The sequence below is a fragment of the Xenopus laevis genome, chromosome 5S, assembly GCF_017654675.1.
Source record: "Xenopus laevis strain J_2021 chromosome 5S, Xenopus_laevis_v10.1, whole genome shotgun sequence".
In the NCBI taxonomy this organism is placed as follows: domain Eukaryota; kingdom Metazoa; phylum Chordata; class Amphibia; order Anura; family Pipidae; genus Xenopus; species Xenopus laevis.
The window spans coordinates 43,659,744-43,683,867 of NC_054380.1; the positions used below are offsets into that span (position 1 = coordinate 43,659,744).

A 24,124-nucleotide genomic window follows, 5' to 3' on the forward strand; every position below is an offset into this window, starting at 1 on the left:
CCAAAACCCTCCTCCCTACACCAATCTTTCAGCCACGCATTAATCTCCCTACGCTCCTGCTGTCTCCTTAGCGTTGCTCGTGGCTCAGGTAATATCTCTGAGAAAATTACCTTGGAAGTCCTCGCCCTCAGCTTTGAACCTAGTTTTTTAAAATCATTTTTGAGGACTTCACCACCTCCTCTAACTTTGTCATTGGTACCTATGTGTACCAAGACCGCTGGGTCTTCCCCAGCCCCTCCCAATAATCTGTCCACTCGTTCCACCACATGCCGAACCCTAGCACCAGGCAAGCAGCAGACTGTTCGGCATGTAGGGGCCTTGCGACAGATTACCCTATCCACCTTTCTAATAATTGAATCCCCTATAACTAGAACCTGCCTTTCCTTCCTTGCACTCCCCCCACCACCCGTATTAGAGCCACTGCCTCCCGGGGTGCTCCGAGAGTCAGCCTGCTCCATACACCTTCCACCATACCATACATCTTCAGCCAAAACGGCGAATTTGCTGTTTTGGACAAACTGTGGACCAGCCCCCCTACTCTTCTGCCCCCTACTTCCCCTCTTGACTGTCACAAACCTTCCTCCCTCATTAGCCTCCACTGCCCCTTCTCCTCCCCCCACTCCACTAGCCCCTGCCAGTGGTTGCTCTGCGAGCCTCCTTTCCTCCCCCTCGTTTGCCGATGCTCTCAGTGCTGCAAGTTCACCCCTTAGAGTCTGCAGCTCAGATTCCAAGATGAAAACCCACCGACATCTCTCACATGTAAATACTGCATGGAACTGCTGCTCCAACACCACATACATGTGACAAGACACACACTGAGTAATACCAGCAAACCCACTCATATTTACACTGGGTACTTACAGTCTCCCAAATGTAATTCCTCACCAACACCTTTTCAGTTTTAAACGCCTTAAGGTTTTTAACGCTGCTTAACTTAATTCACATGCAACACTTCGATCACATGCAACACTCGCTAAGCAGCTCCCACACTCGCTTTGCCTTCACAAGTGTCCATTATATGTCCATTCAACTTTAACTTTCCGCCGTATGCAAATTAGCCAACGCTAGTGCAACTTCTTATCAAGATAACTTAAAACAAAGCTGTCCGTCGTGCTGCCTGACATGCTCTCTTGACTCAAGTAGGGTGCCCAGTGTTGGTTTGTTTGTCAGATAGTATTAATGTAACATACCACACAGCAACAATGCAACGTACAGTATCTTATCGACTTCATTACAAATACTGAAGTAAGTGTACTTTATAAGTATAAGTGTACTGTATATTAAAGTGAATAGATATTCTGAGCAGGTAACATCATTATTTAGTCTACATCATAGATACCCCCAATGTAATAGGATGTTGTTATCTTTAAAGTTTTTTGGGATGTCGGCTGTGTTATGCAATGGCTGAAAGGTGTTCTTTCCCCAGTAACGTCAGCAATTATTTGCTAAAGTTCTGCCCCAAAATATATATATGCATGTATGCTGCAATGCAAACTGACAATGACGGTGTCTTGTGATTGGTTGTTGTGTCTTCTGAGTTGTCTCATTCCGTTGTATTCCCATCATAACCCATTTTCTTAAGGTGGCCATACACGGGCAGATAAAGCTGTCGTTTGGACCGATTTGACAGCTTATCTGCCCGTGTATGGGGGCTTCCGACGGGTCTTCCCGATCGATATCTGGCAACGATATCGATCGGGAAGGTTGGATTTTTACCCGACCGACCCATCTGAGCCGCTTGGCGCATTGTAATTCGATCGTTTGGCCATACGGCCGAACGTTCGAATTACCCCCGATATAGCCATGCAGTTTAGTGGCATATCGGGGAAACATCCGCTCGTTTGGCATCTTGGAGTCTATGGCCACCTTAAGGCCAAATGATTGGATTAGCCCAATCTTAGGTTATTGGGGGAAAATCCATTTGTTTGGTGACCACGCTAAACAAGCAGATCTCCATACAGTAGATCTATTGTCTAAGACTTGCTTAAGGTGGCCATACACAGGCATATTTATCAGCTTATCTGGCCATGTATGGGGCCCTTTAGAAGGCCTATGGACTGATATCTGACCGGAAATTTGTCAGATTTAGATTGGACAGATTTGAGTTTCTTATCAGCTCAAGGACTGCATCTGTGCATAAATGTGGTCCTCAATCCAACTGCCTGCATAGTGGCAATTATGATCTCATTATTGGCCAGTGGCCCGATATTGCGTATCTCAAGGTTGGCAATGAGAAGATCCACTTGATTGACAACCTCCCAACTGAGCAGATCTTCAGGTCAATGGCCATCTTAATTTGTCATTGAATGCTTGTTGTGAAGTAGGTGGGTGTTTTTCAGTTCTGGTCTGCAGAAACTGCTGCTGATCTAAAGGCAAGGGAACATTAGATAAGGTAGGCTTCGCTTCACTTGGCACACATTTGGTAGGCTGACAGAAAAAAAGCAGATCTGCTCCTATAAGCTTTTGTGTGTCAATGCACTGGCACAGCGTCCACATGAGTGTAGCTAAATGTAGTGAAGATTGGTCCTTTTATGTAGCTGCACTCAAGCCGACATTGTCAGAGCAGCAGAATATAGGAATACATCTGCTTCTCTCCACTTGCATATTTTAAGAACCCTGTTTAGTGCGTCATTGCCCTTTGGATTGTTATTGTGTGTCTGAACTCTTTTCGGAGTGTAGCCTCTACTCTCTTGTTGTCTATGGGTCACTTAAATTTTTCATCTTCAGTGTTGTTTACTTGGAGAGACTTTCAATTGCCAAATTTACTTTGGAGACTCTATCCCAAATATGTTGGTTTTCTTCCAGAATTAGATAGGTGGAAATAATTATCTGTGTATGGTTTAATACCATTTAATTGTGTAATTTAAGAAATGTGAAAAACACCTGACATTTTGGGTGGGACTCCGGACATTTCTAAGCTGCTACAGAATGGTAGTGCTGATCTTTATGTGACGGTGTCAGAAGCATTGCCATCAGATACCGTATTTCTCATGGAATAAGGTCTGTCTGTATAGTAGTCTTGTGCTTCTTATGTGAAGTGGGCAAAGATTGTTTCATAGAGAACTGTATAGTTGATTTTATGCAGCTAATAAAGTGGCTGTTTCTGCAAGGGAAGGGGGACATAAATCTTGGTAGGATCATTTACTGTAAGTGACGCTGTTGGCTGTGTACTAATACATAGGAGAACTAAACCACCCATTGTGATAAGTCCCCATTGGCCCCCCTCCCTGCACAGTCTTACCCCTGAATTCTTTCCCCTTTAGAAATAGCGACCGCACATGCAGAGTGAGCGCAGCAGAGCTCACAGGCGCCATCTTCTTCTCGTCGGTTATCATTGTGTCTTCTTTCTCCCCTTCGGTAATTTCCGTCTCTTTCGGTGCATGCGCAGTTGTCGCAAACCGGAAGATTGCTCCAAATGCACATGCGCCAATTACTTCACAAAGATTACCAAAGAGAAGAAGATGGTGGTCGTGAGCTCGGCTGCAATCACTCTGCATGTGTGGTCGCTATTTCTAGAGGGGAAAGAATTCAGGGGTAAGACTGGGCAGGGGGAAGCAGGGAGGGGGGGCCAATGGGGGTTTAGTACTACTTTCTAATAAAGGTTCTACTTTTTGTATAGCTGGTGTGTGAAAATAGTAATGGTGCTGGTGAATTACAGTGTTGGGATCTATAAAGTCCCATTGTACCCCGTTTCCTTTTGCTTAAATTATGTTTACAGACTTTGTACATAGGCTTTGTAATACATTTCTGTTTAGAGGTTTTTTTAAGCTTTTGTTGCTGGAATGTCTATGGGAATATCCCTTCTAATATCATCAAGCCTATTGTCAGCTGCCACTTTAACCTGGCATTTGAGAACACCTGCTTATCCTCTGTAATACAAGGTGCTATGATGCTGTTGTCAAGTAAGATCTGTTTTCACTAGCATGAAATAGTCGATTTCTGTTGATCAGTGTCAAAGAAGAAAAATTTCATTTTCATTTTCATTTTCAAATTCTCTTTATTGAATTTTTATTAATAATTCAACAAGAAACATTTCAGAATTTCAGACAATTTGAAATGACAAATTCAGAGCAAGTAATTCAACAAAATAAATTAACCTTAAAGGACAAGGAACGTCTTAAATAGAATAAGGCTAGAAATGCTGTATTTTGTATACCAAATATAAACATGAACTTACTGCACCACAAGCCTAATCAAACAAATAATTTATGCTTTCAAAGTTGGCTACAGGGGGTCACCATCTTGTAACTTTGTTAAACATCTTTGCAAGACTAAGACTGTGCACATGCTCAGTGTGGTCTGGGCTGCTTAGGGATCATCATAAAAAAAGCTGCTTGAGTTCTGCATGGCTGGGAAGTAAGGCGGGGGCTCCCCCTGCTGTTCATAAATATGATGGTTTCCCTGCTCAGCAGTTAGGGACTATCTGACAATTCCTATCCACAGCAGTAAATGAAGGGAGAATTTCACTGCATACAGTCAGGTTTCTTATAAAAACGGTACACATTTTTTAATTAAAGTATATTGGAGATAGGTTTCTTTTCCATTAAAGAAAGTAAAAATGGGATTTTATTTTTTTGACTTTCCTTGTCCTTTAAATGGTAATAAACTTCAAATTAAACTACCATCTGACCAGAATATTTAACTTCAACTTTATGCTTGACAAAAGTGTTAAGTTAGAGAGTATTAATAACATGTGAATGGTACAATTTCAATTGGGACAGATGGCAATAAAATTTCCAAACGTCAAAGTTTCCCCCCCCCCATAAAGTTATTAGTAAATTGCCTTTTTGTTACTTCCACTATTTCTAAAAAAATGTCTATGTTGTATTTTTTATTCATTTCGGCAAGAAGATACTTTTCTAGAATTAGGAGACTCCACAAACAATGTGTTATAACCAAAATGTAAAAACCTAAATTGTTGGTCTCTCCAAGATTCTGAATAAATACTTTTTTGTAATTTTGCATTTTAGAAATAATCTTAATTCCTAAAAATAAAAAGATTCACTGTTCTATGACAATATAACATAAGAACTTCCAACTTCCAAGGGGGTTACTATGCACTGTACATAGTACAACGAACTCTATTGTCAAGAATATATATATTTTCACACTATATTCACAATCATAGCACCTCAGAAAGCTTTTTGGTTTATGACCAAGCAACATCCCTGACCACAGAACCCTGAGTGGGGCACATTACCAAATGTTGGGAATAACCGTTGTGTGATCATGTTATATAAAATCATATTGTCTGTTTTTTTTTCCAATTTTGGAGTATATGGAATATTACTGATCCAAAAATAAATTAGACAGAGCACTTTCCTTTCTTGTGCAGTCTACTCACTCATTCCATTGGCTCCCATATATGTATATTTGTATTTACTGTGCTTATCCCGCATGTAAAATAACTGCATGGGGGCAGCACGTTATATAATAAGGGAATTATTCAGTGTGTTGCAAACAGGGTTGACACCTTTTCAATCCCATAATTCTGGATGGGGGCAGTGATGTGTGAAGACTTCAGAGCCCTGTCTGGATTTCCTCACTTGAAAATAAAAACCAGTCTGTCCGAGTGAAAACTAGACAGGTGCCAATCCTAGATGCAAGCTTTAGGGCAGGGGTGCCAAGGACGTTGATCGCGGTCTACCAGTAGATTCCGGTAATGTTCCTGGTAGACTGCGACCTGCCAGTAGTTTAAACGGCACTTCTTAGCCATGACGTCACAAGACTCGCGAGATGAGACTTCAGTCCTGAAAGAATCCTTGCTGTGCCACAAGTGCAGTGCTGCAGCCCAGTAGCCGCCATTTTGATTTGTCCCGTAGCCGTGGAGAGAGCAGCAGTACCAGACTGAGTGGAAAGACTCTTCTTGGCTAGTGACAGTGGAGGCTAGTGACAGGTTGGACTTTATATATTACATTTTTGGCTAACTATATTAGAAACATTTTTTATTTTGCACAGCCTATTTACACAGTTTTTATTTTCACACTGAACTGTTCCTTTAAGGCAAATTTGAACGATTATAGGTGCATTCATGTCAATGTACCTATTTACAGTATATGAATGCTGTAATAGGACTCTGGAGCTAAGCAAAAGCTTGTTACACTGACATGCATACAATGTTCCCTTTAAGCTGTGCACTCGTGAGCACACACAAATTTTGGGGCAAGTGCACACAACAAATTGTGGGCGCACAAAGAATTTTATGTGAAAACAGTAAATATGTGCACGCAAGTTTAAAATGTGCGCTCAGAAGAATTATTTTACACACATAGCTGAGAAGGAATTAGAGGGAACATTGTGTGCATATATTACATTAAAAACAACAAAAAACTATGACCAAATATCAGAAATAATAATATAATGTAATGAACCATCACCTTAATGCTGAGAGACAACTGTTACCTAATATAGGTGCATATTCCAAATTTCTGTATCTGACAAGACACAATATTTGCCTTCTCTGTACCAGTCATTCTCCGACATTTTTTGTTATAGATCAATGGCTAGCATTCCAGGAGTTCACTTGGATTTCAAAAGATCTTCAAAGCTAAATTCCGACGTAGGCTGGTGCTCTGGGTCTTTTGACACAGTTGGAAATATGGTTTGCATTTTCTCCCTGAAGTCTTTAAGCTGAGGATAGACAATTAACAGAAAATCAATCATGTAGGCCAAGAGTAAATACAATTATATACAAATATAGTAAAAAAAAAAAAATAATAATAATAGGCACCTGTGTGCTTTTTGCAAATAATATCCCAGTTCTGCCAGAAAAAAAAAATGTTGAAAGTAACAAAGTTATGGAATTCACATCTGGGGAGCAGCACAAAAGAGCTGGAAACTATTTTTTTTAATTCTAATCTTATTTCACAAAGAGATCCTAAAATGGACTGGGTAAAATTAGTGACACCATTTAGAAGATAAAGTAGTAAGAAACATTTGGATTTCAAGTAGGCAATTCTTCTTTCATTTATAAGTAAACTCATCTGTGATGGGGTGCAGGTAACTGCAGTTAGAAGAACACCATCAGCCAGACTGAATTGTCTGTGTGCAGCACATTAAACATTGCAAAAAGAATGGAGCAGATGAAAGAATAGGACTGTTTTAAAAAGTGAAACAAAAAAACTGTAAGAAAGTGTGTTCAATCTCCAAAGACCTTAACGGTGCAGTGATAAGTGAACATCCATTGAGACTGGAACAAGAAAGGTTATGGGCTTACAGGCTCTCCAACCTCCCAATGTATTATTAAAGGGATTATGTCATCGGAAAAAACGAATCAGTCCAGCAGAATTCTGCACTGAAATCCATTTCTCAAAAGAGCAAACAGATTTTTTTTATATTCAATTTTGAAATCTGACATGGGTCTAGACATTTTCTCAATTTCCCAGCTGCCCCTGGTCATGTGACTTGTGCCTGCACTTTAGGAGAGAAATGCTTTCTGGCAGGCTGCTGTTTTTCCTTCTCAATGTAACTGAATGTGTCTCAGTGAGACATGGGTTTTTACTATTGAGTGTTGTTCTTAGATTTACCAGGCTGCTGTTATCTTGTGTTAGCTATTATCTGGTTACCTTCCCATTGTTCTTTTGTTTGGCTGCTGGGGGAGAAAACGGAGGGGGGTGATATCACTCCAACTTGCAGTACAGCAGTAAAGAGTGATTGAGAGTGATCAGAGCACAAGTCACGTGACCTGGGGCAGCTGGGAAATTGGCAATATGTCTAGCCCCATGTCAGATTTCAAAATTGAATATTTTGAGAAATGGATTTCAGTGCAGAATTCTGCTGGAGCAGCACAATTAACTGATTCATTTTGAAAAAAAATTTTTTCCCCATGACAGTATGCCTTTAAGCATATAAATGATTATATATTAGGGCGGCAGAATTTTAGGGGCCGGCATGCAAAAATTTTTCTAAGTCCCAAAAAACGCTGGCGTGTTTTCTACATTATGGGTGATAGGCTGAAAAAGATCGAAAAAATTTTTGGGGCTCCCCTCCTTCCCCCCTACATTTCCTGACTCATGGCAACTTACCTAGACAGTGGGCACATGTGTAGGGCAAAATAAAAATTTTATTTGATGATTTGAAGGTTTTCTTGGCATTTGTAGTGCTGATACATATTCCTCCATTGAGCGCAACTTCGGATTTTAGTGAATTTGCGGAGCGGTGGCGAAACTACGCCTGGCGAAGTGCGGCGAAGTTGCGCCTGTCGCAACTTCGCATCTTAGTGAATTTGCCCCCTAGTCACACTCCTAGACCGGATGGCCGTCATGGCGGTGGGGTGGGAGTTCTTCTCTCCCCCAAATGTAGGTTTCAAAATCTAACTACACCGACTTCTCTCTCCTTAACTTCTTTTGAAGTCCACAGCATACGTTTGTTTTCTCCAATCTCTCTGCGTGTTGCTGTCATATATCGCCCCCCTGGTCCCTATTCCACCTTCTTGGATCACTTTGCTGCCTGGCTTCCATACTTTCTCTCCAGTGAGACACCTGCTCTCATTTTAGGGGACTTCAACATCCCCATTGAAAACTCTGCTTCTGCTGCCACCTCTAAACTTCTCTCTCTAACAGCTTCATTTGGTCTCTCTCAGTGGACCGACTCACCTACCCACATCGAGGGTCATGCTCTTGACCTTATATTCTGCCACTCATGCTGCCCATCCAACTTAATTAACTCTCCCTACCCTCTGTCTGACCATCATCTACTCTCCTTTCAGATACTGCTTTCATCTGCACCTTCACAACCATCTCTCTACCCACACGTATAGAAACCTTAATGCCTTTGAACCGCAACAATTATCAGTATCAGCACAATCCATATCTCATATCTCACGTCCCAATATAGTGGCGTATCAGCATAGTTATTAGCTTAGTAATAGGTATATCCTTCAGGATGGACAAGATAGAAAAGAGACAAATATGTGCATGCGCGTTAGCTAAGATATTTTGTCTGAGGCAAGCTGATAATATTGTTTATAGTACATGATGATACTTATGCAAGGTTGTCTAAGAAGAGACAGTACAGGGTCGTACAGAAAAACAAGTACAGAGGCCTACAAGGGTCGGCACGTAGGCATGTTAACCCTTCACTCGGTACCTCAGAAGATGTAGTAGATCAGCTGAGCGACGGTGGAGAAAGTCACGAACTGATCCTGACTTCATCCACTTCAAATTCATGCTTTCCTGCTATAACCGAGCTCTATCATTAGCCAAAGAACAATACTTCTCTTATCTAATATCTACTATGTCCTCCAAACCACAGCAGCTGTTTGCCAAATTAAACTCACTCCTATGCCCCCTCCACCTATTAATGTTACCGCCCAAGACCTTGCTCATTTCTTTAATGAAAAAAATCGATCTAATTAGGCTGAGCATACCGTCCGACAACAATCTCAGACCAACGTGCAGTCCACTCACATCTACTTTGCACTCCTTCACCCCTGCAACTCTAGATGAAGTTAGCAAACTTCTACCCTGCTCAAAACCCACCACCTGCTCCCTTGACCCCATACCCTCTTGCCTTCTCCACCCAATCTCTGATACACTCTCTCCTGCACTTACCCACCTATTTAATCTTTCACTCTCTACTGGTACCTTTCCATCATTATACAAACAAGCACTAATCACTCCTATCCTCAAAAAACCTTCCCTTGATCCCAGCTCTCTCACTAACTATCGACCGGTCTCCCTTCTTCCATTCGCATCCAAATTACTAGAAATGCTTGTTTACAAACGCCTGATCCAGCATCTCACTCACAACTCCCCCTCGACCCCTTGCAATCTGGCTTCCGCCCATCACACTCGACTGAAACTGCACTCACAAAAGTAACCAATGATCTTCTATTGGCAAAGTCTAAAGGTCACTATTCCATTCTAATGCTTCTAGATCTCTCTGCAGCCTTTGACACAGTTGACCACACACTCCTCCTTGACATTCTAAACTCATCTGGCATTCGGGACACTGCTCTTTCATGGTTTACATCTTATCTGTCTGACCGTTCCTTTAAAGTTTCCTTCTCTAACTCTACTTCTACTACTTTCCCACTCTCTGTTGGAGTTACTCAAGGCTCTGTTCTTGGCCCCCTGCTGTTCTCGCGCTATACAACTTCACTAGGAAAACTTATTCAGTCATTTGGACTTCAGTATCACCTTTATGCTGATGACACCCAACTCTACTTGTCTACTCCTGATCTTTCTAATTCTGTCCTTTCCCAAGTCACAGATTGTCTCTCTGCTGTCTCCTCCTGGATGTCACAGCGCCGCCTGAAACTGAACCTTTCTAAAACAGAACTCATATTTCCTCCAAGATCTTCCCCTGTCCCTCAGATATCACTCACCGTAAACAACACCACCTTTCATTCCACCACACAGGCACGCTGCCTAGGAGTTATCTTAGACTCTCATCTGTATTTTTCACCACACATTCAAACACTTGCCGTATTCAACTGCGCAACATTGCTCGAATACGACCCTATCTCAGTTCAGAATCAACTAAAACACTGATTCAGTCTCTCATCATCTCCCGCCTTGATTACTGCAACTTACTCCTCACAGGTATTCCAACAAGTCACCTTTCACAACTCCAATCTGTTCTAAACGCGGCTTCTAGACTCATTCATCTAGCTCGCCGCTCAACATCAGCTGCTCCCATATGCATGTCCCTTCACTGGCTCCCAATCTCTTCTAGAATCAAATTCAAATTACTTACACTTACATTCAAGGCCCTTAATAATGAAACCCCTCCCTATATTTCATCTCTAATCTCCAAATACACTCCTTCACGAAACCTGCGCTCTGCTTCTGATCTTCGCCTCACTTCTCCTCTGATCACTTCTGCCCATTCTCGTCTACAAGACTTCTCTCGGGCTTCTGCTTTTCTCTGGAACTCTCTGCCACAAGCTGTCAGACTTTCTCCTTCTTTCCAAACTTTCAAGCGCTCCTTAAAGACCCATCTGTTTAAAGAGGCTTATTCGATGTACCTTAATTAATCATTGCTGTATCAAAAATGACAAAGTGTTTATATAATCCTAATGTCTCAATTGTACCCTAACCTTTTAGTTTGTAAACTCTAATCTCTAGGTCCTTCTAACCCTATTGTACCCTGTAATCCTTGTTTGTTATCCACCATTTATTCCCTGTTTGCTATAACTGCAGTAAAGCACTGCGTAATCTTGACAGCACTATATAAATAAATGATGATGATGATTTCTTATTGTTTATACAGGAGCAGTTGTTGGCTCCATTTTGTAGCTTCCAGGATTCCAGAAACTGTCAGGTGAACCTTGACAATAAAAGGGCAACAATGGGAGATATTTTAACCTTGGAAAAGCAAGTTGCAGGTAAACCTTAGTCTCTGTGAAAAATGTATAATACACTAGTATAATTCTTAATGAATCAGATGAAAGTGAGTGTAGGACTGGCCAGACCAGAAATTACTCTGATGTAGATGGCCAGTTTGAAAATACTGACACTCTCTGGTGTTTTTAGTGAGCTTTCAAATTGGAGTCACTGACTCAGTCTCTCCTATTCATATTCCAATTTCTCATTAAATCTGCTAGCATAGGAGCAACCAGATAGCAGGTAAATTCCAAACTGGAGAGATGCTGATCAAAAAAAAAAGAGAAATAATTCAAAAAACCATAAATAATAAAAGAAATGGAGATCAATTGCAATTGTCTCAGAATAGTATACTTTACAACATACTAAAAGTTCATTTAAAGGGTAACAGCCCATTAAACATATTTATATAGGGGAGTACAGAGGAGTCTTTGTCTCTGGTCACACTCACTTAAAAATGTTGTTAATTAGTGAGCACAACTTTCTTTTTTGCGTTTCTTGTAATGAAACATCCCACTGTAGATTTTTGACAAAGCTGCATCAATGCCAAGACCCCAGCCCTGCAGTACTTTCTCCTACACACTCCAACCAGGATTCAGCTATAACAACTGGAGAGGCAGTTCTGTTACTGATGCTGGGCTTGGGTAGCACTAGACTTCCATAGCCTGCAGTACTGTTTTCATTTGTGCACCAACTTATGGCAGGATTGTATTGCCCCTCTACCCAGCCCAGCATGAAAGTGGCTCTCTTCACATATCCTTCCCTCATAGATCTGAAGAATAAAAACCACTGGACAAGGGGAAATTTCTGTGCAAGTGTGCCAGAAATAATATTTTGGTGTTATATTTCATGTAATACTTTCATATTCTTATCAATTAAGGAAACATGACTGTATCTTAATGAAATATCAAATTGCATAGTACTGTGAAGAAAATGAGAGTAAAGATAAAAAGGGGCTTTAGGCAGATGTTTGCTCACAGGAGGAGCTTAGTAGAAATGATATATACAGTATATATCTCACATTAGCACAGGCAGTTTTTTGAAAAGCCCAATAGTCTAGAGATTTATTCAAGGAAATGCTGGCTCAAACCATGCACGGTTTGGTTAATATATTTACACAGCTCCCGCTAGTTATCACTTTAATTGGTCAGGTTGGATGTGTGCGGATTAGTTATTTGCTCTCTTTCTGGCTGTCTATATAAATCATTAGAGCTCACAGAAAGCCCAACATTCTGCTGAAAAATTCCAAATATCCAAAAAGAGAATATACTTCTTCCACTTAACTGTAAACATACAGGCAACACTGAAAGGGATTCTAGCTGTACTGAATGTCAGTAGTGTCAGAGGGTATATTCAACATGCTTTATAACTATCTGTAAGGCTGCAATTTGCATACCATATACAGGAATGTAATGTGTTTCTACTTTACTTCAAAAGACACTTTAATGCTTGGGGGTTTGATGTCAAACAATCGGCTGCCGCCCATGTGTGTCTCCCTATGGAATTCATGCAGTTCAACTGTAAACACACATTGAGGGAATGGGCAGTGAAAAGTTTGCTCTTTTTTCTCAGTTATCTTTTGGGTCTGGGATACATAAAACAGAAGGGTAAAAAAAAAAAAAAAATCATACTTTGATTTAGGGATGTACCGATTCCACTATTTTGGGATTTGGCAGAACGCTCCCTCTCCCCCGAGATCCTTTGTAAAAGATTCAGACAAATACCAAACGCATATGCAAATTAGGGGAGGGATGGACGAAAGAGAATCGCACAGGGCTAAAATGTGTTGCTTGTTCAAAGAAAAGTCATGTGACTTAAGGGTTTGGGTTGCCTAGACACAAGGATTCGGTAAAATCAAAGGCAGAATACTGAATCAAATCCTGCATTCCGTGCATCCCTACTTTAATTATTGATTTTCACATATGTGCAAAACAGTCTTTAAAATCATTGCTTTATAGCACCTCTACATTGTGACCTAAGATTTCAAGGCAGATAGCAATCCTCGCAAGTAAAAGTGTTGTCCAAGGACCATGCAAGTCACGACCATTTTTAAAGGCATTCCAGTGTCTCATCATTTGCACCATAAATTGGACTTCTGTTTATACTGTCAAAATGACCCTGCCAAGACCTTTTCTGTCTGATTATTGAACTGATGGCAAAAACCAACACTAGTCTCAGCAGTCGGTAGGGGCTTGTCTACAAAACTTGAAGTCCCTCTGTTTTGAAGAGTATTTGTGCACCACCCACTATAGAAAACAGATGAACTTTAAGTCACTTCAAGCCTAAGGGGGGGTCAACAGTAACCTGCACATAATTCAGAAAGAACTGTTTTCAGTTATGTGCAGTACAATAAACACTATAAATTAACAAAATACCACAACACACAAGCTCTATTCAACAAAAAGAAGAGCCAGAAGAGAAAACATTGTCAAAAAGTCCAAGTTGTGGTGCAAATGACGAGACACTGGAATGCCTTTACATATGCTCATCACTTGCTTGATTCTTGGGCAACACTGGTACTTGCGAGGATTGCAATCCACCTTGAAATATTTGGTCACAAGGCAAAAGTGCTATAAAGCAATTAAATACTATATTTGAATGCAATGGAAATAATTGTTGATGTTATTGTGAATGAATATTACAGGTGTGGATAAAATAAGAATTGATATGCCTGCAAAAATATCAAAGTGCGCCCAGAAGTATAAAATCAGTACTAGGCTTAGTGTCATTAATCAGCTTAATTACCTTGGTAATTAAGAATCCTACACTGGGAAGGTATAGCACTGTGTCTAAGTGCTGTCTTCCCTGCTTATTGAACTTGATCCATTCCATGTTGGTTGTTCAATTAAAATGCGACTTCTAATTCCATATTTTTATCTGCAAAACTGAAACAAGTTTTGTATATCGTAAAAGCGAAGTGAGGTGCTCTGTTAGAATGTCACAAAACCTTGCTGAGACAGAGTAGCTGGGATACAAGTAGTAACTACTTGTATCACAGCTACTCTGTCTCAACAAGGTTTTGTGACATTCTAACATAGCGCACCTCACTTAGCTTTTACGATTTATTTATATGTGGATACGTCGATCCACATTTTTTGGTGCAGCTTCAATCCCCCATTTTCCCAGCGAGCGTGGACTTTCATTCCCTCCTTCCTAAGTTTTGTATATGCTGATTTCAAAAATATGAATCATTTTTAGTAACCCCAGGAGGAAAACAGAGCCTAAACATTTAGAGCAAACACAAGATGACATCTCAGTAAGGTTGTTTCCTAAGACAGTATGACCAATGGAGATATCAGAACCCTTACAATGCTCTGCTAGCTGTAAACTCCTGCTCAACATTTAGCTATAGCCTGAAAAGGGGACTGACTGAGGAAATAGAATAAACTCCTGCTTTAGATTATGACCCACATGTACTAATTATATGGAATTGAAGAACATATTTCTATATAGGGGGGAATACAATATTTCAGTGTTATTTAAAGAAGAATTAAAGTTATAATCAGTGTATGCCAGAAAAAATATTCTTATGTACAGAAGGGGCAAAAGAGATTCTCAGTCAAAAAATGGAAGAGTCTAGTGAATACAGTGATACCTCAAACTTACAAAACAGGCGTTACCCAGGTAAATTTCAAAAAGTATGGGGACCATGGCTGGTACAAGAGGTACAGACCAAGCTCTAGACTAAGAATGGAAGGAAATGTGGATGGGAAAAGGTTAATGATGGTGGTGCCCTTTAAATCCTATCCAATGCAATAAAATTATTTTGGAGAAAAGTTGTAATCACTGGGGGTGCCACATGTTAGTGTTACAACTGCACAAGTACAGTACAAACTGTTCCCAAGCCTATCTCCTGCATGTGATGTGAATCTGAATTTATTATTTATAAAGAATTTTATGTTGTGTATATATATTCTGTACAATGTGAGCTGGTCCCAAAGCTCATGAGACCAGGTGACGTGAATCTCCAGAAACAGGGACATCTTCAGAGGCACAAATCTTTACTGCTAAAATGTTTTTCCTTTAAGAAAAAGACCCAACATCTGCAAATAAGTACTGGTTGCACAAGTGATGATAAAATAAAAACAAATAAGTCATGCAGTTTCAAAAAAAAACAAATACATGTAAACATCTACAAATATTTGCTCCAGGGAGCATTTTTGCAGTAAACAAGGCCCTGTTCTTTCATAAGCTACAAAACGTCCTTCAGCCACGCTTGATTAATCCTAAAATGGTCACCAACAACTGCAGAATTTCTGTTGTGTTTTTTTTTATGATTGCAATAGTTTGTCAGTTACCATTAACAAGGACAATTTAGAAGTAATTAAGTAGCTTCTGGGCTCAGGTTTTTCACAGAATTGGGGGTGGCAGAGTATATCACATTTTATAATGAGTCAGCTGCAAGTTCATCCAAAGATGCTTACCTATATTTTTATAAGTATCATACTAACAGGAACTGGATCTATTATTATCTAGAAAGCCATCACATAGAATGTTCCAAAATAGGACACCTACCTATGGGGTACTTTGCAGGCATATTCTCGGAGATTACTACATTTAAAATGTTTACAGTGGTCCCAGTACAGTATCAAGAAATGGCAAAATATTTTAGGGCTGGAAGGAGAGATTTCCTGCAGGTGATAAGGTGTCCTGTGTTTCACTGCCCCAAATGTCTTATTAAAATAAACAATTCTTCATTTCGGACTGTGGCACATTCAAAGATGTGTGCCAAGTAAAGGGTTAATTCGTAGACGCCTTAAGCAGTGGGGCACTGATTTGAGAGAGGCAAATAATTTGGAAAACCCCAGGTCCCAATAATTATTGATAATAGGTAATGTAAATAAAATGAGATTAGAAGAAAGTATGAGATGAACAAGAAAGCACTGCATCTCTGTTTAATTTTGTTCTCTTACTGTTGATCAGTTTGGTAGAGCCCAATCATATTCTGTTTATGTTCATTTAACATTGTTAATTGCTGTGTTGTAATATAATACACAAAAGCCATGAATATCCTGTAAATTATATCCTAATAATACACAAAAGCCATGAATATCTTGTAAATTATATCCTTAAACGGTGAGTACTGATGTCATCAGTTATAAACGGTGAGTAGTGATGTAATTTCTGTCACATGACTCACTGAATCTTGTGTATTATAATAAAGTACCCCCTGTTGTAAAATATGAGGATATTAGAAGTTACCTCGGAGTTCCATGACCTGTATAAAAACACTCAGCTTTCGGCCTCATGTTTTTATATAGTCATGAAACTCCTCAGTAACTTATAATATCCTTGTAATTTATTCACTTTATACATTATTCACTATATAAACAGCTCTTAGCGATGTCATCAGTTATAAACGGAGCTTAGTGATGTCACTTTTGTCACAAGATTCACTAAAACTTGTTTATTATAAATAAAGTAACCCTTGTTGTGAAATATTAGGATATTAGAAGAAACCATAGAGTTCATGACCTGTATAAAAGCACTCGGCCAATATGGTCATGGAACTCCTCTGTGACTTATAATATCCTTATATTTTACAATAGGGGGTACTTTATTCACTATATAAACTCAGCTAGGCTCGACTGTACCCAAAGGAACCATTACACTAACCCGTCAAATGTAAATCAAGAAGTTGTAATGTTATTGTAAGTGCCCGTCAGAAGTATTATACCATTCCTGTTTCCAACTACTTGAACTGGCATATTTCCATAACATTTCCATTGAACCTGCTGTTAAATTTACATTCTTGTTTTTTGAGCACTATAAACATTAAGGGATTGATTTATCAAGGTTCAAATTTGAACTGCCCCAGCCGCAACCTTGCTTCATCCCCCCATCCCACCCATGTACCTTCTTTTGCCTGGTCCAGATAGCGAGATCGGGGGCAGCAAGAGCAGGGAGCGGGTCTTGGTTGTCCTAGTCTGGCCCTGCTTGCATAGATTGTTAAATAAAAAATACTGGCATATACAGGTATGTATTATCTGAAAATCTGTTATCCAGCAAGCTCTGAATTATTGGAAGACCAATTCCTTTGGTAGTGGTGATGTGCAACCCTAACCCGCCTAATCAGTATAGGACCATAACTCGCTGAGCTGGTATTTATAGACCCACTCTGCCCCACCCATCTCTGATGTTACCTTACTGGAGGAAAAGCAATCCTATTGGGTTTATTTTATTATAACTGGATAACATGTTCCATATCCGTATAAACAATGCAATCAGCAACATATTATCTTGGATGTTACACATTTTAAATAATCAGCTACTTACACTGTGCACCCCGAGTGCTTTCCATACTGCAAAACTGATTAATCCCACACCACACCAAGCATAAAGAGACCCCCATCCCAAAGCTCGCAGAGCAAGTGAAGAGCCACTTTCTGGCAGCGTAGCTGTTGCAGCGACACCCTAAAAATAGAAAGTGAAAAAATGTTAATGATTAATAAAGTAGAATACTGCCAAGGCCCTGTTTGTATAAGGGACTGGTTACTGTTCAGTTTCTGCTTAAAATTATGTATTTTGTATATAACTCAGTTTCATGAAATGGAAGTTCACCTTTGAATTGTATTACAGTTGTGTTTAGAATAATAGCAAGCCCAACATCACAAACCTGACCAATCAGTATTTTTGGTACAAATTAAAATTCTACATGGCAAATAATTTACCAGTAGGTGTAGAGCAATAGAAAACAGTCACAATTTTAAAGCATTTGAGCATTTTTTTAAATTAATATTCTAGCCCTGTCAAACCACTCCCCGCGTAGTAATGCACATCCAATAAGTAAAGTAAAATTAAGAATGATCTGCAATAGATTAGGACCTTAGAGGAAAGACAAGTGGACCATTCACAGCTCCACAAAGATTTCCAGACAGGCACTGCATATTTACACACTCAACTGCTTTCTAGAGAATATGGCGAAAGCTATATATAATATGAAAGCTGAAATTTCCAACCATCTTATTTAGGGGAAGCCGGATTGTTACAGGGCAGAAAGCAGCTCCTGAATAAATTATTGAGCTCCTCCATGATACTGACTGCATGCAGTGTCCAGGGAAAGGTGGGACAGATCTCATGATGCCCTCCACTGCTTTCATTTTTTTCCCATGAAGAAAATATTAAGAGATATCAAAGTTGTGATGCTGGAAGGAATGGGACCTGTTATCCAGAATGCACGCGACCTGAGGTTCTCTGGATAAAAGATCTTTCCGTAGTTTTGATCTTCGTACCTTAAATCTGCTAAAATAAGTTTTAAACATGAATTTATGTTTTATTTCCAGTAAGGATTATTTATATTTTAGCTAGGATTAAGTACAAGGTACTGTTTTATTATTACAGAGAAAAAGGAAATAATTTTTAAATTTTTGAATAATTTGATTAAAATGTAGTCTATGGGAGATGGCCTTTCTGGCCTTCAGATCTTTCTGGATAATAGGTACCTACCTACCTGCATAAATATAATCTACATAAAACAAGGAAAACACTCAAATACTGTACCTATTAACACAGTCTGGAATGGAAACCATCAAGGTTCCTCTGTGACCATAGGCACACTTGTCCAAAATTAATCACACATACTGGGAGGGATCAAATATGCAGTATAAAAAAGCTGTGTTTGGTGGCACTTAATTCATGAAGGGTGTGCTGGGGGCTGCATTTAGGCATGCCTTTGGTAGCCCCTTAGCTTGCAGGTCATTCAAAATTGCAAATAACTCCTTTACAGATTCAAGGATAAATGGAGCTCTTTGGGCAATGCTGCACCCATATCACTGAGTGCTTTATAACTAAACACAAACAAGAAGTGCAAATTTGCAGCCCTTAGTGTTCTAGCACTTGCATCCAGCACTTTGATAAATTAGCCTAATGGAGTGGATTTTAGTCCATAAATGCTTGTGCACATTTTCAGGCTGAAATCCACCATGTGTGTGTGTGTGTGTGTAGTGACAAGCAGGTGCAATGAAAGTGAATGACAGGTTGCATTAGGTGGGCAATGGCATTCTCCCTCAGTGGAGAATTCACCACGTGCCCTAGTCTAATAAAATACATTTCTTAGAAACTTTTTAAAAAAATATTTTGCATTGTAGAAATCATAATGTAGAAACTTTATTTCTGGGCGTTACCCAGTGGGCTTCCTCCTAGGGCTCTGAATCTTTTTCACAGTCTAACCTGCTGTTTCCTTGTAAAACTGGGTCTGCTTGTTGAAGGAAAATTAGATTGCAAGCTACACAAAGGCACAGCCTGTTATGAATTACTGAATATCCTCTTAAATGCATAGCAAAATATGTAAGCTTTATATAAAAAATATAATAATGACACACACAAGTTGCTTGACATTACCTTTTTACTGCAGCACACCAGAATCAAGTCGAAACCACTAGAATTGTGTAAAAAGGCAAAAATATAGCCTTCTGCATTATAGCACAATTACACAATTCAAGTGGTTTGGATTCAACAACAACTCCTGTGTATTTTTGAATGGTTTGATGCCCATGGGAAGTGTGATTTCCCATGAGCGACAAAAGGACCTTTGTACCATTCCCCTTAAGCACTCTTCCAAAACTTGCTAAACAGTGAGATGATCACCACATCTGGTGACATACATTTAATGTTAGTTGGATTAGATATAGTTGAAAGGATGTTTTGTTTATGCATCTACAGTACAGCTGTCGTATTTGAATGAGAGGGGAAAAAAAAAAAAAAAGTATTTTAGACTCCACCGCATTTTATTTTATCAGATGCAGGCACAGCATGCAGTGTCCCCTTCTGACAGACATATTGTGTCAGATGGAGGCCCAAATTTGTGTCAAGGCCACAAAGGTCCACAACTAAGGCGGCAGGATTTTAGGAGTGGCATGCAGCCCAACTGATTAAGTACCCTGTGGCCTAGGGGGTGAACAAACTGGAAAACTCAGCCTGTCAGATGGCAAAGCAACCATTTATATTACACATCAGATTTTTCTATTACTCTGTTAATATTTTTTAACTTATGCAACTACTTCCAACACTTGTAGGATGTGTTCTGTCGATCTGACACCATCCTACAATATTTCCAAAGGGCTGGAGTACTTGTGACCAGAATCACCATTTACCAAATACTAACATCAGCAAAACAACTTAATTTCAAAGAGTATATACAGTTTTTGTTAACAAATTATAAAGTGAAATGACTCTCACCTTATTAAACCAATTGGGACTCCTCTTTTTTGCTAGAGACAGTGTTGTGCCGAAACCAGCAAACATTCCTGCAGTTGCAACCATGCCAAGGAAAATCCCACCTGTTTTAAATAAAATGACATAAAGCCCATCAATTGTCACAGTTTTAAAACAGTTTGTCTATTATTAGAAGTTACCTCGGAGTTCCATGACCTGCATAAAAACACTCAGCTTTCGGCCTCATGTTTTTATATAGTCATGAAACTCCTCAGTAACTTATAATATCCTTGTAATTTATTCACTTTATACATTATTCACTGTATAAACAGCTCTTAGCGATGTCATCAGTTATAAACGGAGCTTAGTGATGTCACTTTTGTCACAAGATTCACTAAAACTTGTTTATTATAAATAAAGTAACCCTTGTTGTGAAATATTAGGATATTAGAAGAAACCATAGAGTTCATGACCTGTATAAAAGCACTCGGCCAATATGGTCATGGAACTCCTCTGTGACTTATAATATCCTTATATTTTACAATAGGGGGTACTTTATTCACTATATAAACTCAGCTAGGCTCAACTGTACCCAAAGGAACCGTTACACTAACCCGTCAAATGTAAATCAAGAAGTTGTAATGTTATTGTAAGTGCCCGTCAGAAGTATTATACCATTCCTGTTTCCAACTACTTGAACTGGCATATTTCCATAACATTTCCATTGAACCTGCTGTTAAATTTACATTCTTGTTTTTTGAGCACTATAAACATTAAGGGATTGATTTATCAAGGTTCAAATTTGAACTGCCCCAGCCGCAACCTTGCTTCATCCCCCCATCACACCCATGTACCTTCTTTTGCCAGGTCCAGATAGCGAGATCGGGGGCAGCAAGAGCAGGGAGCTGGTCTTGGTTGTCCTAGTCTGGCCCTGCTTGCATAGATTGTTAAATAAAAAATACTGGCATATACAGGTATGTATTATCTGAAAATCTGTTATCCAGCAAGCTCTGAATTATTGGAAGACCAATTCCTTTGGTAGTGGTGATGTGCAACCCTAACCCGCCTAATCAGTATAGGACCATAACTCGCTGAGCTGGTATTTATAGACCCACTCCTGCCCCACCCATCTCTGATGTTACCTTACTGGAGGAAAAGCAATCCTATTGGGTTTATTTTATTATAACTGGATAACATGTTCCATATCCGTATAAACAATGCAATCAGCAACATATTATCTTGGATGTTACACATTTTAAATAATCAGCTACTTACACTGTGCACCCCGAGTGCTTTCCATACTGCAAAACTGATTAATCCCACACCACACCAAGCATAAAGAGACCCCCATCCCAAAGCTCGCAGAGCAAGTGAAAATGACAAAGCCCATCAATTGTCACAGTTTTAAAACAGTTTGTCTATTATTATTGAAATGTTAAACCAATTATCAGAACAATAAAGATAATGTTGTGTCTAAAAATGTCTCTATTTTGTGCAATTTTGCAAACCTGTGGGTATAGGGTGGTGAATGGGCCTTAACCAGTGCTTAAGTAAGTGCATGTACAAAAATCCACTCCACCAATTTTGTATGCACTGGTTTTGAAACATATGGGTGTGTACAAACCTTAAAGGGCATATTTCCAAAAATGTGCAATATGAGCTGTAGTCTGGACAGAGGATGCCCTGAGCAAGGAAAAAATACTACTATTACTAGATTCTTAAATGAAGGTATACCAGAAGCATATAGTGCAGGTTATAGTAAAGGTTGATTAGTTAGCAGCCAACAGTTCTAACAAAGCTATTTGTGAGCTTCCTCTCCTGCACTCCTAGTAATGCATGTTATGCATTTTAGATTGTTTTCTCCAGGAGGCTACCATCTAACCCTGTGATATCCAACCAGTGGCTCGTAAACAACATGTTGCTCTCCACCCCTTGGATGTTGCTCCTAGTGGCCTCAAAGCAGGTACTTAATTTTGAATGTGTGGCTTAAAGGCAAGCCTTTAGTTGCATAAAAACCATATGTACTGCCAACAGAGTCTCCTGTAGGCTGCCAGTTGACATAGAGGCTACCAATAGCCCGTATTTGGCACCCCCAGGAACTTTTTGCACGCTTATGTTGCTCTCTGACTTTTCTTTACATTGAATATGGCGCTTGGGTAAAGATGGGGTCCCTTGATCTAACGATTAGATGTTGCTGTGTGAGTCCTGGCAGCCCTGCCCCTAACAAATAATGCCTGCAGATTATACATTTCTCCCAATACCTCTATATCTTCGTGCAGTTAAAATTAGGGGCAGAAAAAACACATTGACCTTGCTTGCAAACTACACAAAAACCTTCCAATTATGACTATTTCTTTTTAAGTATTAAGACAATACTCTGTTATAATTACCAACATGTGATACACATCTCTTGCTATCAAACAAGCTGGATAGCAGCTTCAGAAGAATGTCCTTTGCTAAGTGTCCGGTTAGCAGGACAGAAAGCAGCAATGTTTTGGCCAATGTGCAATCCCCTTACCTTTAATAAGAAACAATTTCTCTTCCCTCCTGCCCGTGTCGGTCTCACTAGTCAGGCTCTGCTCGTTCAGCGCTTTCTGTGTCCCCATAACTAGCGCACAGAAGGTTACTGACAGCGGGCAGCATGCACACAGCACAGGAGGACCCAAACAAACATAAACCCCGCCTCTTGCTGTTACTAATAAGAAATGCTTCCGGGAGCAAGTTCTGACTCGCAGTGGATGCGAGTGTGATTGAAATAGTAAATGCTCTTCTAAGAACGTTTAAATGTGTCAGTCTTGTAATGATTCGCGATTATGGAATAGATAAGGGAGAGGGTGGTGCAGCTGTGGGGGTAGGAGCGCAAGGTGCGCGGATAAATCATACATTTCTCTAGGGTAGCGGCTAGTTCCTAGTAGATAAGACGCCGTATGTGACGTCACGAACGTCTTCGTCACGTGACCTTCGGCGCGTATTCGGCGCCTTCATCAAATGGTTGTCACACGGGGATTGGCTGCAGCCGTACGCTACTACAGTGCTCCACTTAGTAGTTGTTTACGCTGACTAGCTTTAGGATTTTTCTTTGGGCAGGATTTTATTCAGTCTTCCCTTGCGGCTGCGAACCTGTTACGTACTTGCTGGTCTCTGTAAGGTGTGTGTCCTTAATATTAGGGGGTTATTGGAGGCTGTTTACACATAATGCTGTTGTGTGGTAACTCGGAGGGCCCAAGAATAAGCAGAAGCCACCCACACGTCACGCAGTTCCATTAGTCTGATTTATAGCGGCCATTGGCCCTGCTGCATCAGGTAACACGTGCTCCTAATGACAAAAGAGTTTTATTAGACATGTTGGACGAGAATAAACCTGGCTATTGCGCTTTATAGCAACCTATACCCTAATACATACCTACATGTGCATAACAGCCAAACTGTACAATGATCAAGAAGTGAAGACATATAAATATCCCAATGTAAAGTGTAGTGGCACTTAAAGGGGTTGTTCACCTTTAAATTCACTAACCTCCGAAAATTCGCCAGCGACGGCTTCGCTCACACCGCCACACTTCGCCAGGCGTAGATTTGCCAGGGCAATGCTAATTCACTAAAATCCGAAGTTGCGTCCAGGATGCCGGGGAAGTTGCGCTAGC

General features: G+C 40.0%; 1 protein-coding gene across 1 annotated transcript; it reads right to left on the reverse strand.

The window, feature by feature from the left end:
- Window positions 1-4,957: 4,957 nt before the first annotated feature.
- tmem242.S (transmembrane protein 242 S homeolog) lies at window positions 4,958-23,148 on the reverse strand. The gene is given in 4 exon segments (NM_001094551.1): window positions 4,958-6,630; window positions 17,604-17,741; window positions 20,505-20,605; window positions 22,999-23,148. Coding segments are annotated over 4 exon segments (438 nt in total). The 5' UTR covers window positions 23,087-23,148; the 3' UTR covers window positions 4,958-6,519.
- Window positions 23,149-24,124: the final 976 nt, after the last annotated feature.